The following is a 13,655-nucleotide window of genomic DNA, read 5'->3' as shown; positions in this document are numbered from 1 at the left end:
TTTGCCTCCTATCTTCTCTTCTGCACCAGGACAAGTAAGATGGGAGCACACAGCAACTGTCTGGAGCTTTGGTTCATTTTTGGTTGGGCAGTGGGAGGATGTGTCTGTGTGTTGGCATCCATGGCTCTCTGTCTGTTGGTCAGCTTGGAAGAGCTGTGGTCAGTTTGGGGTTGATAAAACTGAATTATGCATAGCCACAGGCCATTTCTGCCCAGCGTGACTTGTCTGGTTGGCCATCACTGGCATGGGTTCACGTCATATCCACTCTGAGGACTGTTGAACAGGAGGTTAATCCACTGCTGATCAGACTCAACCTATGTTTAAGCCAGAGGGAATATTGGATATGGTAATGACAATAACAATTGCAACCTTTTAAAAAAAGCATTTATTGATATCTTAGATACTAAGCTATGTGTTTTATACATATCATATTGCTGGGATGTTGATTTAGATTTTTTTTTTTAAACAGAGGTGGGAGTGTGTGACTGTGAGTCTGTGGGAGGGAGCAAGTGTGTGTGACACATTGAAGAAAAAAAAAGAGGTGGAATTAACAGTGGCTTAAACAAGATAAAAGTGTACTTTAGTCTCTCTTACATAAAATGTGAGTGGGATCTGGGGAGTTGGCAGCTGTGCTCCATGAGGGCATCCAAGGGCCCAGGCTCATATTTTGTGGCTTTGCCTTGCCCTCATCTACAGGATTGGAGGTGGTCCACCATCACCACATCTGTGTTCTCTTCATTGACAAGAAAGGGATGGGAAAGAAAGGGCAGGTGTTTTGCTTACTATGTTATGTAACAAGTTACCCTAAAACTTAGCAGCTTTGAATAGCTATTGTATTATACTAGTTATTTTGTGGGTGAGGGCTTGGAAGGGCCCAACTGGACAGTTCTTACTGGGAGTCTCATGTGTGGTTACAGTTGGAGGTTGGTCAGGGCTGCAGCTGTCTGAAGGCTCCACGGGGCTGATACCCAGGAAGCCTCACTCCCATGGCTGGCGAGTGGTGCTGGCTGTTGACTGTGGTATCTACATGTGGCCTCTCCAGCATGATGTTCTTGGAGTAATTGAACTTAACATGGTAGCTGGCTCTTGGAATAGTGAGTATTCCAAGAGAACTAGATGGTGGTTGCATTGCTGTGTTAGTCCGCTAGGGCTACCATGACCAAGTACCACAAACCGAGTGGGTTTTTTTTTTTTTTTTTGAGACAGAGTCTCATTCTGTTGCCCTGGGTAGAGTGGCATCACTGTAGCTCACAGCAACCTCAAACTCTTGGGCTTTTTTGAGGCAATCCTCTTGCCTCAACCTCCTAAGTAGCTGGGACTACAGGCACCCACCACGATGCCCAGCTAATTTTTCTATTTTTAGTAGAGACAGGGCCAGGCTGGTCTTGAACTCCTGAGTTCAAGCAATCTACCCATTTCAGCCTCCCAGAGTGCTAGGATTACAGATGTGAGCCACTGAGCCCCCCTTAACCTGAGTGGTTTAACTGACAGTTCTGGAGGCCAGAATTCTGAAGTCAAGGTGTCTAGAGTTGGTTCCTTCTGAGGGGTGTGAGGGAGAGATCTGAGTAGTGACCCCTGCACCACTGCACTCCAGCCTGGGTGATAGAGGAAGACCCTGTCTCAAAAAAGAAAATCATAAAATAAATAAAGTAAAAAATAAAAAGAAATTAAAACCCAGGGTGAGGAATGGCTGCTGGATACTTATTCCTCCTCCTTTCTTCAGTGTCTTCACTTTCCAAGGCCATGCCCTGGCTCCTCCCTGGGCCCTGCCTCCTTGCAGAGCCCTTACTTCTTCATCTCTTCCCACTCAGCCCCCAAGGGGCTGCCTGGTATGAGGTCCAGGGTGGATGTGCCACAAATAACTGCTGATTGCTTAGTAATTGAAAGTAGCAGGGATTGAGATTAGACAGTTGTTGGAGGGTGATGGGGGCATGGTGCCAGTCAAACTCCTGCCCTTGTGGTCACGTATGTGAGGGGCCCTCATTTACCTGTCTTCGATCCTGGCATTTCTGTCGTGTTCCTCTCCCAGTCTCATGATCAGTGTACTGACTCCATCCCCAACACTGTCAAAGGCCAGCCTCCCTGTCCCAGAGGGCATGGAGCTGAGAAGAGGGAGAGGGACCATTGTCATCTCCGTTTAGCACATGTGCAGATGAGTGATCAATTGGTGCCTTCTTTAAGGCTCTGTGGCAGGCACTGTAGGGACACATGGAGATGAGTTAGAACCATCACTCTGTTCTGGACCTGGCCATGCAGTGTAGAAAGCACATCTACTACCACTTCTTCCTTGATTTTCACCACATCCCGGGAGGATCCAGAAGAGGAATCTGATGTTAGCAAGGGAGAAAAATGAAAGCTGTAGGTTCAGTTGACATTTGTGGCATACCTGTTATTTCCTAGGCACTGATAAAACTGGTTTACCTCTGCCACAGAACTATAAATGGCCTGGCACCTGAGTTAATCCCCAGATCCGCCATCGTCTGATGGGGCTGGGTTCTAATGTGGGTGGCAGCCAGAACAGGTCCCCTAGGCTATGGTGCCTAAGGGAGCCCAAACCCTTGGAACTACGATTGAACCTGGTGCCCCCTGGCGGAGTACCACAGTCTCTACTAGCTAAATCGGTTGCCTGCTTGGTACCAGCCACCTGTATTCCACTCTTGTAGAGCGTAAAAAAGGGCCTGGGTTTGCTGAGACAGAACAACCTCCACCCTTGCTTTGTGGAATGTAAGTTGCTGTCTGGTGAAACATTATTGTTCTTGTTGCCAGAAATCAGAATAGAGAAGAACGAGGCAGGACACAGCTGCCTTGGAGCCTTACTTTATCCTCCCTATCTTGAGATGGACGTGAAGAGCCCATTTTACAGTGAGGATATTTTACAGAGAGGAAAAGTGAAGTTCAGAAAAGCTAAAGGAATTATTTTCCCATGTTCATGCAGTTGGGAATGGAAAATGCAGGATTGGGACCCAGGCCTGTCTGACCTCTAAACCCACCATGCTAGATCCCGGGTGTCACATCCAGTCCCCTCCTTCCCAACAACAATCCACTCCCCACCCATGCACACATTTCTTGGTGTCCTGATTTGGGACAGCAAAACCTTAGGGCTGAGTGGTCCTTTGCTCCCTACACAGGCCTCAAGGTATCATTTAGACACAGCCAATTACTATTCCTTGGCCTGAGCTGAGAGGAGATTGGGGTTGGGAAGGGACACTGGGCAGAGGAGACACAGAGGCTTCTGGTTGGCCTGGGGGTGAGGGTAGGATTAGTGGGGTTGAGAATCCAAGCTAGAATTTCAGACCAAGATAGCTGTGAAATCTTTTCCTTTTTTATTTTCAGACAGAATCTCACTTTGTCATCCTTGGTAGAGTGCCTTGGCATCATAGCTCACACCAACCTCAAACTCTTGGGCTCAAGTGATTCTCTTGCTTCAGTTTTTTAGGTAGTTGGGACTATAGGCGCCCGCCACAATGCCCGGCTATTTTTAGAGATGGGGTCTCACTCTGGCTCAGGCTGATCTCAAACTCCTGAGTTCAGGCAATCCACCCATCTCGGCCTCCCAGAGTGCTAGGATTACAGGTATGAGCCAGGCGCCTGGCCATAGCTGTGAAATCTTGAATGAGTGTCTTTATTTCTGTGAGCCTCAGTCTTCTCAGCCCCCAAACAGGAAATGATAGCAATACTTCAACAGCCTCATATAGAAAAAAAGAAGTTTGGGTGGCGCCTGTGGCTCAATGAGTAGGGTGCTGGTCCCATATGCCAGAGGTGGTGGGTTCAAACCCAGCCCTGGCCAAAAACCACAAAAAAAAAAAAAAAATAATAATAATAATAAAGGCTCTTTCTAAAAAAAAAAAAAAGAAGTTTGGAGTTACACTTTGGAGTTAGTCTTTGTTTTAAACCCTGGGTCTTCCACTGATTAACTGTGTGGTCTAGAGCCAGTTACTTAACATCTTTGAGCAGACTTTCAGTTTCTGAATTAGTAAAATGGGTTGTTGTAGGACTTTAGTGAGGTGATTAAACTGGGAACTCTTTGAGGCTTTACAAGTGATGCTAGTTTTTATTAATTCTGGAGTGGGGGCTCTGGCTATCAGAAATTGGTCCTCCACCCCCATTCCTCCTGAATCCAGCCATGTATTCTCATTCTGCATCCTGTATGTCCACCAACTCTGTGCCTAGGACCCACTCCTTCCCACATTGCCTAAGGGCCTGAGGCCCATTCCATGTTCCCACCTTGTTCTAGATGCAAACTGGAAAGAAGGCCTGAGTTTCCTTCCTTCATCCTTGGAGGCTTGGAGCTACAGCCTCCATCTCTGCCCATCTGATGAGTGGTTTGGTTACTGGGAGATGGGAAGGGTGGTCCCAATGCCTGTGACCAAAACTTTCAGTCATCCTGAAGTCTGAGAATCCAGATCTTTTTTTTTTTTTTTGCTGTTTTTTTGGCTGGGGCTGGGTTTGAATCCACCACCCTCGGCATATGGGGCCAGTGCCATAGGCACTGCCCCAAATCCAGATCTTCTTGAGTTAAGCCTGTCCTGGCACCCAAAGGGAAGGGGCATCTGGGGTGGGGGACCACAGGAGACTTGAGACTTTTATAGTGACCCAGTTTTATCCATTATGTTTGTCTGGCACCCGCAGTACTGCCCTGTCCTCCTCCCATTCCTGGCCCCTGTGCTGGTGTTGCAAGTGCCAGGGAGATAGTGAGAGGAAAGGGTGAGGGCTGGGGAGTGACGGAGGCTGACAGGAGGCGGGGACTCTGTTGGGGGGCTGAAGGACTATAAAGGGGCACAGCCAAGAGGGCAGGGGGACCCATCTGGCCTGAGGCAGGTGCCCGCTTCGTCCATCACTGGCTCTCTGGATTCAGCGTAAGTGGGCTCTGCCTGCCCTGGACTCAGGAGGGCTCCTCGGGGCTGAGGCTTAGAATGGAGGGAAGGAGTTGGTGCTTTTCAGGCCTGGGGACCTTGCAAGGCCTAAGGTCTTGCTTGGGTCTTGCTCTGCATCTGGACAATTCTGTGTCACTCTGGAAGAGGAGACTGTTGACGCGAGTGTGTATGTGCATTTGTGTAGCTGTGAGCTGGAATGTGTGACTGAGACCTTGTGAGTGATCAGGATCTTTGTATGTGTCCCTGTCCCTCTCTGCACAGGGTGACATGGGCAATAGTGTTTTCTCCAGGATCCATAACTGTGTCTCTACCCTGGAGGGAGGGTCAGACCTACTAGGTCGTGGATTTCTGCCCCTTGCTTCACAAGTTCATTCTGTGCCCTGGGCCCAGGGGTGGGCTGGAGTGTCTCCCCTATTTCCCACCAGTCCCTTCCCTTGAATCCCCATCCCACTTCTGCCTCCTGTCTCCAGGTCTCATGTCCCCTTCTCTGCTATCCTTTTGTACCATGTCGAGGCTCTGACTGACCTTTGGCTGCTGCTGCCCTCCAGCAGTAGGAAGGGCTGCCCTTGCCCTCCAGAGCAGTGTCTGGGAGGTGGGGCACTCAGATCTGCCTCCTTGTCTCCAGGCTTGGAGAGATGGGTGATGAGCTCAGGGGCTGGGCAGGTGGGCCCAGCTTCCTGGGCAGAGAAGGATCTGCAGACTGGGTCCTATTGCACCTCCACCTGTCCACTCCCTGCTCATCAGATGGCTGCCACACACCACTGCCTCTCCCTGCTGCTCCTGTCCACCTGTGTGGCTCTGTTGCTGCCGCCACTGCTGGGTGCCCAAGGAGCCCCACTGGAGCCGGTGTACCCAGGGGAGAATGCCACACCAGAGCAGATGGCCCAGTATGCGGCTGAGCTCCGCAGATACATCAACATGCTGACCAGGCCTAGGTATGTGCAAGAGAGCAGGAGAGAGATGTGGCTCCTGGGAGCCTGGGCCCACTCTGCACTCCTGGCCATTCCCATCCCCTTCCACACCTGCTCTTGGGAAAACAGAGCATCTCTACTCTGTAGAGTGTCCCAGGCATGATGGTCCCTATGGGTAGGTATGAGGCAGGTGAACTGGCCCCTGGGCACAGTGCTTGCCCTAGCTGTCTCTTCCCTCTCAGGTATGGGAAAAGAGACAAAGAAGACACACTGGGCCCCTTGCAGTGGGGCTCCCCCCACGAAGCTGCCCCCAGGTGAGTCTGATTCTCTGCCTTGTCTGCCCAGCTTCCCAGGCTGAAATGGGGGGCTGAATCAGGGCTTGGGAAGATGAGGGGGAGGGAGAACATGGGCCCAGGGCTAGCCTGAGATTTCCCAAGGGCAAGAGGCCTGCTCTCCACTGCCACATTCTGTCCTGTCCTCACAGGGAGCTCAGCCCAATGGACTTATAATGCCACTTCCAGCTTCCTATGACTCCATGAGCAGCACCAGCCCAGCTCGACCCTCTACACCCTTTGCTCTGGTCAAAGCTTGCTCCCTGCTCCCATGCAGGCTAAATAAAGCAAATCAAAGTCACAGCCTCTGTCTGAGTCTCTGTGTACCCCTGGTGGGGGAAGGAATGGGCAAAATGCACTGGGGAAAAATGTTCCTGTGAGAAACAGGGAAGGCAGGGAGGAAGGGAAGGGGGAAGAGGGCTGTTGTAAGTGATTCAGAATGTCTACAAACTCATTAGTCACTAGGCACATCCTCTCCACTTCATAGAGTGACAAGTGGCCCAGGGACTCTCCCAAGGTTATTCAGCAAATCAGAACAGCGGCATTCTCTTTTTTTTTTTGAGACAGAGTCTCACTATGTCACTCTCGGTAGAATGCCGTGGTGTCATGGCTAACAGAAACCTCAAACTCTTGGGTTCAAGCAATCCTCCTCCCTCAGCCTCCCAAGTAGCTGGGACTATGGGCACCTGGGACAATGCCCAGCTAGTTTTTCTATTTTTGGTAGAAACAGGGTCTCACTTTTGCTCAGGCTGGTCTCAAATTACTGAGCTCAAGTAATGAGCCTGCCTCAGCCTCCCACAGTGCTAGGATTACAGATGTGTGCCAGCAAACCTTCCTATTTCAGCACCTCTAGACCTTTCTGAAAATGGCTCAATGACAACCCTGCCCCCAAATGTACCCCTCACCAGTGCTTTCCTATAGCCTAGATATTAGGTAAAGTACTAATTTATACTAAAGTATCTTTGGCACAGGGGCAGGGGCAATAGCCCAGTCCACAGGAGTAACTCTGGGGCTGAGGTTGTCAATGGTCACATTGGGTGTCTTCAGAGCTGCCCTCCAGAAAATTAGAGAGAATGTCCTGAGAGGTAGTGAACTCCTGGGCAGAAGAGGTATTCAAGATGCTGCAGGACAGGAGCATGAATCCAAACTACAACCACGAGTCCAATCTGTGGATTGTACACTCCAGCTCTGGGACTGTGGGGACTGGGGTTGGGGTATGTGTACAAAGGGGAGAAGTGAGAGAATTAGAACATTTCTAGTTTTCAGAATGGATTCTCTTGCCTCCTCTGCGTGAAGGGATGGGGCTTGTGGATTTAGTAATAGCAATAGCACCACAATCATGTTTCCCATCAAGTCCAGGCTCCATCTGGTATATAAATGATCTGGAAGTGGAACTTGGCCCTAACAGGGAAAGGGATTCTAGAGGCTGCAGTGGCTTGGCTCAGGCTGATTCTCTCTCTTTTTTTAGACAGAGCCTCACTTGTTGCCCTCAGTAGAGTGCTGTGGCATCATAGCTCACAGCAACCTCAAATTCTTGGGCTCAAGTGATACCCTTGCTTCAGCTTTCCAAGTAGCTCAGACTATAGGTGCCCGCCACAACACCTGGATATTTTTTAGAGATAGGGGTCTCACTCTTGCTCAGGCTGGTTTCGAACTCATGAGCTCAGGCAATCCACCAGCCCCGGGCTTCCAGAAGCATGAGCCACGGCACCTGGTCTCAGGCTGATTCTTAAATACACCCAGGGATGCCTGGGTAAGGAGCTGGTGTCAGCAGAACAGAATAGAGTTTGAGTTTGTATGGCAGAGTATGAAGTCCCAGCACTGTCTCTGATGATTCTGAATGGAGACAAGTTTAGACACTTCCCAGGGGACGGGAATTAGAACCTTGCTCAAGACACAGCTGAGTATGAGAGCTGGATCATGGCAGGGGCCTCTGGCCCTGCCCAGGCCTCTCTGACAGCTGTGGGCATCCTTAGAGGAGAGTGCCACCCTCAAGCCCACTTCTGAGGGACAGACTCTATCTAGCTAGGCTTCTTCCCTTCCGCTCCTGTGGTCACCAGCAGAGGGGCTGAGCGGGCCCAGGAGGCAAAGGAGGTCCCTGTACTTTGCACACTGAAGGGCGGACAGGGCACTGCTGCCAACACTGCTGAAAGGCTGACATTTGAGGCTGCCTTGTCTGTGTAGTAGAGCCTTGGCCGGGGTGGTGTGTGTATGTACAGTTATGTACATGCTGAACCCCCTTCTCTCACCTCTGTTCTCCCTCCAAGTTAGAGCCCCTACCCTAGTAGTGGTGCAGTGGGTGAGGTTGGGGAAGGTAAATGAGTTGCAGGGAAGACTCGGCAGGTAAGGAAATCCTGGGTCCCCTATTCTCCTTCAAAGTCAGGTCCCTTCTTGTTCCAGACCCACAGAAGCCCACAGAAGTCATCGAAGCAATAGAGATTTTGTGTCTTTTTATTGTTTGTACTGAGGGGGTGGGGTGGAGTTGAGGCCCTTTTCACAATATAAAGGTGTTGGTGGGCGGTGAGATCTAGTGGATCAGGTGTCTGGAGGTCAAGGTCCAGCTAGTTAGGAGAAGGAAGTCCCTGGGGCACTAGTACCTCAACCCGCAAGAGCTTCCTCTCACTCCAACCCAAGCTGCCCCCAGTTCCTAGGTTCCAGCAGTGTCTGTGCTCTCCTACCTGGGGCCCCGGGAAGAGGTGGCTGGTGGAGGCTCTACGCGTTCAGTGCCTAGACTTTCGTGGCGTTCGGCGGGGAGAGGTTCTTGGTGTTCGGTGGGGAGAGGTTCGTGGCATTTGGTTGGGAGAGGTTCTTGGCGGTCGGTGGGGAGAGGTTCTTGGCGGTCGGTGGGGAGAGGTTCTTGGCGGTCGGTGGGGAGAGGTTCGTGGCGTTCTCAGTTTTCTTGTTTATAAATTTCTTCAAGCTGGGAAACACGTCTTTGCAGCCCCGGCGGCGATGCGCGTGGGGGGCCATGTCCTCCCACTCCCTTCCTTCCTTCCTCCCACGCGCCCTCGCGAGCCTACCTGCTGCTGAGGAACTTTCCCACATACTTGTGGATCTGGCTTAAGTTCTCCAGCCAACTGGCCGGCCTGGGCCTGCGGGGCGGCAGCTCCTGCAGCTCCTCTCCGAGAGCGCCCTGGGGCCACTGCAGTAGTGACAGAAGGCACACTACGGCCAATGCGCACGCGCAGCGCAGAGCCGGCGTCTGGAGGGGGCGGGGCAGACAGAGTCGCAAGCTGTTACGTGACGGCGGGCCTGTGGTGTGCACAACACCCGGATGGGACTTGGGGACGCTTGGTCGAGGGGGCAAGCTGGGGTGAGGGGGCGTGCCTGCCTCTGGGACATACACAGGTGCGCGACCGCCGTAGGGGGATCCTGGTGTTCACCCGGACGTGCACAGTGATGCGCACAGAGTACGGGACCTGTATGTAACTGTGTCAGGTATTCATTAACATGTATTATTAGGTACCTCCCAAGGGTCAGGCCTGTTCCTGGAGTCTGCTCCTCTCTTGGACCGGGAGGAGCACTCCCTGAGATGGACGCACAGGATGGCGTGAAGCCGGTGTCACTAACCTCGCTGACTCGCCCGCAAGCTTCTCACCCCTCTCCTCCTCCTCGCTGTTCCCTCCAAACCCAGACATGCTGTTCTCTGCCTGGAAGACTCTTCTTCCAGACATCACATGGCCAGCTCTGTCGCCTCCTTTAGGCATCAGCTCAAAATTCGCCTTCTAGGTGGGTCCTATTCTGACACCCCTATTCAAAATTGCAACCCAAACCTCTCATCCTGTTCTTTTTTTTTTTTTTTTTTTGCAGAGACAGAGTTTCACTGTACCGCCCTCGGGTAGAGTGCCGTGGCGTCACACGGCTCACAGCAACCTCTAACTCTTGGGCTTACGCGATTCTCTTGCCTCAGCCTCCCGAGCAGCTGGGACTACAGGCGCCCGCCACAACGCCCGGCTATTTTTTTGTTGTTGTTGTTGCAGTTTGGCCGCCACCCTCGGCATATGGGGCCGGCGCCCTACTCACTGAGCCACTGAGCCACAGGCGCCGCCCTCTCATCCTGTTCTTTTTTTCCCCATTGCATTTTCTTTTCTTTCTCCTTCCTTCCTCCCTCCCTCCCTCTCTCCCTTACTTCCTGCCTTCCTATTTTGGAGACAGTCTCACTCTGTCGCCCAGGGTAGAGTGCCATGGCATCATCCTAGCTCACAGCAACCTTAAACTTTTGGGCTTAAGAGATTTTCTTGCCTCAGCCTCTGGAGTAGCTGCAGACCCTGGCTACAAAGGCACCGCTATTTTTAGTAGAGACAGAGTCTAACTTTTGCTGAGGCTAGCTTCAGAACTCCTGAGCTCAAACAATCACCTGCCTTGGCCTTCCAGAGTGCTAAGATTATAGGCATGAATCACCATGCCCAGCCCCCCATTGCATTTTCTAACTTACTACGTACTTATTTATTGTATTTATGGTCTGAGTCCCTTCTCAGTGATGCTCCTTCCTTCACTCTAAGCACCATTAATTACAGCTGAGCTCTTTGGCTGTTATGTCTATTGATATATCACAAGCACCTGGAACAGAGCCTGACACTTGGGAGGTACCTAATAATACATGTTAATACCTGACACAGTTACCTACAGGAATGCCAGTCCAGGTATTCACACACACACACACACACACACACACACACACACACACACACACACACACACACACACACACACACACCCTCCTAATGTACAGAGAATTTTGTGCCTGCAACACACAGGCACACACAACAATTTATAGGCTATGATGCCCAGAAACATAATATGCACTCCCAGAGCTTCTGAGCCCCTCAACCCTCTTAACAAGGAACTCCCTCATCCCATTGCCCAAGCAGGACAGGAAGTCCTGGCAACTGTTCTGGCAATTAAAATGACAGAGGAGGCTTCCCTGGCCTCACTCCTTCATGCCCTTAGTGGGCTTGGGGGGGGGGGCATTGGGACTAACCCTCATCCCCAACCTCCTGGAGAACACAACTGCCAGGGGCCCAGGCTTGGCCAGCAGACATTACCATGGTGCAGGGTAGGTGCAGAGCGGCACAGCAAAGGGTCTCTGGCCAGGGCCTCTGAGGCCCTTTATATTCCTTTGGATCCATGCCCCCCTTCCCTCTAAGGCTTCACCTCCAGATTGGCCTCCTCTTCCTGCCCCAGTGGTATAACCTGGAAGTTGGGAACAGACAGAGGGTGGGGGTGGAAGCACACAGGCTGCCAGCTGTCCTGACCAGAGCACAGTCCTTGCCAGGGGCCAAGATGTGTGGGTGGCAGAGGCGGGAGGTCTAGGAAGTAGGGCAATTTTTTGATCCAAGTCTCCAGATCTTAGGGAGGAACTGTCTCTGGGGTTGAGAGGGGGCTGTGCTTTTCCCAGGGGCTGTTCTCCTGGGGAAGGGTCCTATTCTGGGAGACCAGACAACCCTCCCCATCTAGCTGGACCCAAGGTGCCTCCTTTCCCTGCAGGGCTGCTATGGGGCCTCAGCACCCCTACTCCTGGCTCCTAGAACTTCTTGTCACTGGGGGATGAGGGGTGGAGTTGCAGTTTCTACCTTCAGGATTGCAGACCCCACTGCACATCTTGGAGGTTTTCTCAGCCTGCCTAGCCATTTCGGAGCCCCTGATGGATGATTTACTGAGCCTTCTGGAGGGGGATGGGTCTTGGCTGCTTAAATGCTAAACTCAGGCCTTGGGCTGCCTCAGGCTAGAGCTTCAGCTGGGTGGACTGTCAGGTCCCCTCTACTTGCTCACCTTTGCTGCTTTTCTAGTGCAAGGCTGTGAATCATGAGCTGATTCTTTGTTCCCACCTCACCTCCAGAAGGGACACCATAGAAAGAATAGGGGCTTCTGGTCAGGAATTGTGATTTTACCATTTCCTGGCTGTGACCTTGCTTAAAAAATATTATCTCCCTGAACCTTGACATCCTCATCTGTGAAATGGAGCTGATTAAACCTACAGAGTAGAAATGTTGTGAAGACTGACTGGGACGTTGTAGCTCAGACCCTGGACAGCTCCAGGCACATATGTGGGCCCCTCTATTCACAGACCAGACCTTCTCCCCAGCCCCACTTCTCCCTCAGTATATCATCCGCTGGCCTCCTCTCCTTATTAAAACTTGCTCATGAGGGAGGGGTGAGAAATGCAGTGTCAAAATCCCTGAAGTTTGCGAGACATCTCAGCCCAGTGAGACCAGGACTGCATTTCTTTGGAACTAAGAATTGCCAGAAAAAAGAAACGAGTTTCCCACGATAAAATTCCATAACTTAGGGGAGGAGGCCATATCTGGGAGTACCCTAACTACCAACAGGCTATTGCTTATCCCTGTGCACTGGGCACAGCCCTGTGCAGAATCCTCTTCACTATGTGTGTGTATTTAACTTTCACATAAAGAAACATCTTTCGGGCGGTGCCTGTGGCTCAGTCGGTAAGGTGCTGGCCCCATATGCCGAGGGTGGCGGGTTCAAACCCGGCCCCGGCCAAACTGCAACCAAAAAATAGCCGGGCGTTGTGGCGGGTGCCTGTAGTCCCAGCTACTCGGGAGGCTGAGGCAAGAGAATCGCTTAAGCCCAGGAGTTGGAGGTTGCTGTGAGCTGTGTGATGCCACAGCACTCTACTGAGGGCCATAAAGTGAGACTCTGTCTCTACAAAAAAAAAAAAAGAAACATCTTTTTCATTTTGCAGATCTTGATCAGCTGTTTTTTCATGTTCCATAGTGAGGACAGGACAGCTTCCTCTGAGTTAGGGGACAGAGTTGACTCTTGTTGATAGCATCAACTCTGTCCTTCTCTCAGATGTGCTATCAGGGACAGCGAGGATCAGAGACCTACGAGCTGCTGGAGGATGTGGACAGGGACCAGACGCTTCTTGGAAATCCCTGTTGGAAAGAAGGTTTTTATCTCTTTTATGAGCCCACAGGGAAGTTGTCTCCAAGATACATAGATGGATTTGAAAGGGAATTTAGTAATCTAGTCTCTATCTCCCAAGCTCTCATTTTACACATGAGAAAACCACAACCAAAGGGCTGAGTTTTCTGTGCAGGAGGAGGAAGCCCGAAGGCTCTGCTAGTAGGACATCCCTGCCAGTAGCTCTCAAGAGCTGCTAGCTGCTCAACTCCAGTGTCTGATGATAAAAGATTGAGAGCACATTAGCAAACATATCTTAATCAAGTCGGGAGAAATTCAAGATTAGATTCAGCCATGATGGATACCAACTAAGGATTAGCAAGAAAGATTACAAATTGTTCCCAAGAGTGTCTTTCTTTCTTTTTGTTGTTTGTTTTGAGACAGTCTCAAGCTGTTGCCCTGGGTAGAGTGGCGTCGCAGCTCACAGCAACCTCCAACTCTTGCGCTCAAGCGATCCTCTTGCCTCGTTTTTTTTTTGTATTTTTAGTAGAGATGGGGTCACGCCCTGCCTCAGGCTGGTCTCAAACCCTTGAGCTCAAGCAATCCATCTACCTCGGCCTCCAAGAGTGCTAGGATTACAGGCATGAGCCACCACGCCTGGCTGGGTTTCTTTT

At 51.2% G+C, this 13,655-nt stretch overlaps 1 protein-coding gene and 1 long non-coding RNA gene across 2 annotated transcripts; one reads left to right on the top strand and one right to left on the bottom strand.

Annotated features, from left to right (window-relative positions):
- Nucleotides 1–4,469: 4,469 nt before the first annotated feature.
- On the top strand, nucleotides 4,470–6,415 carry PPY (pancreatic polypeptide). The gene is made up of 4 exons (XM_053568420.1): nucleotides 4,470–4,856; nucleotides 5,619–5,809; nucleotides 6,028–6,099; nucleotides 6,270–6,415. The coding sequence occupies exons 2-4, from the start codon at nucleotides 5,619–5,621 to the stop codon at nucleotides 6,292–6,294; spliced, it is 288 nt and encodes a 95-aa protein (XP_053424395.1). The 5' UTR covers nucleotides 4,470–4,856; the 3' UTR covers nucleotides 6,295–6,415.
- Nucleotides 6,416–8,552: 2,137 nt separating this feature from the next.
- LOC128569837 (uncharacterized) lies at nucleotides 8,553–9,273 on the bottom strand. Its single transcript, XR_008375471.1, has 2 exons — nucleotides 9,138–9,273; nucleotides 8,553–9,037 (listed from the first exon to the last, which is right to left on the bottom strand). It is a non-coding gene; the product is annotated as an uncharacterized LOC128569837 (long non-coding RNA).
- Nucleotides 9,274–13,655: the final 4,382 nt, after the last annotated feature.

Source organism: Nycticebus coucang, chromosome 18 (assembly GCF_027406575.1).
Source record: "Nycticebus coucang isolate mNycCou1 chromosome 18, mNycCou1.pri, whole genome shotgun sequence".
NCBI lineage: Eukaryota > Metazoa > Chordata > Mammalia > Primates > Lorisidae > Nycticebus > Nycticebus coucang.
This window is presented reverse-complemented; position numbering and strand designations above follow the sequence as displayed.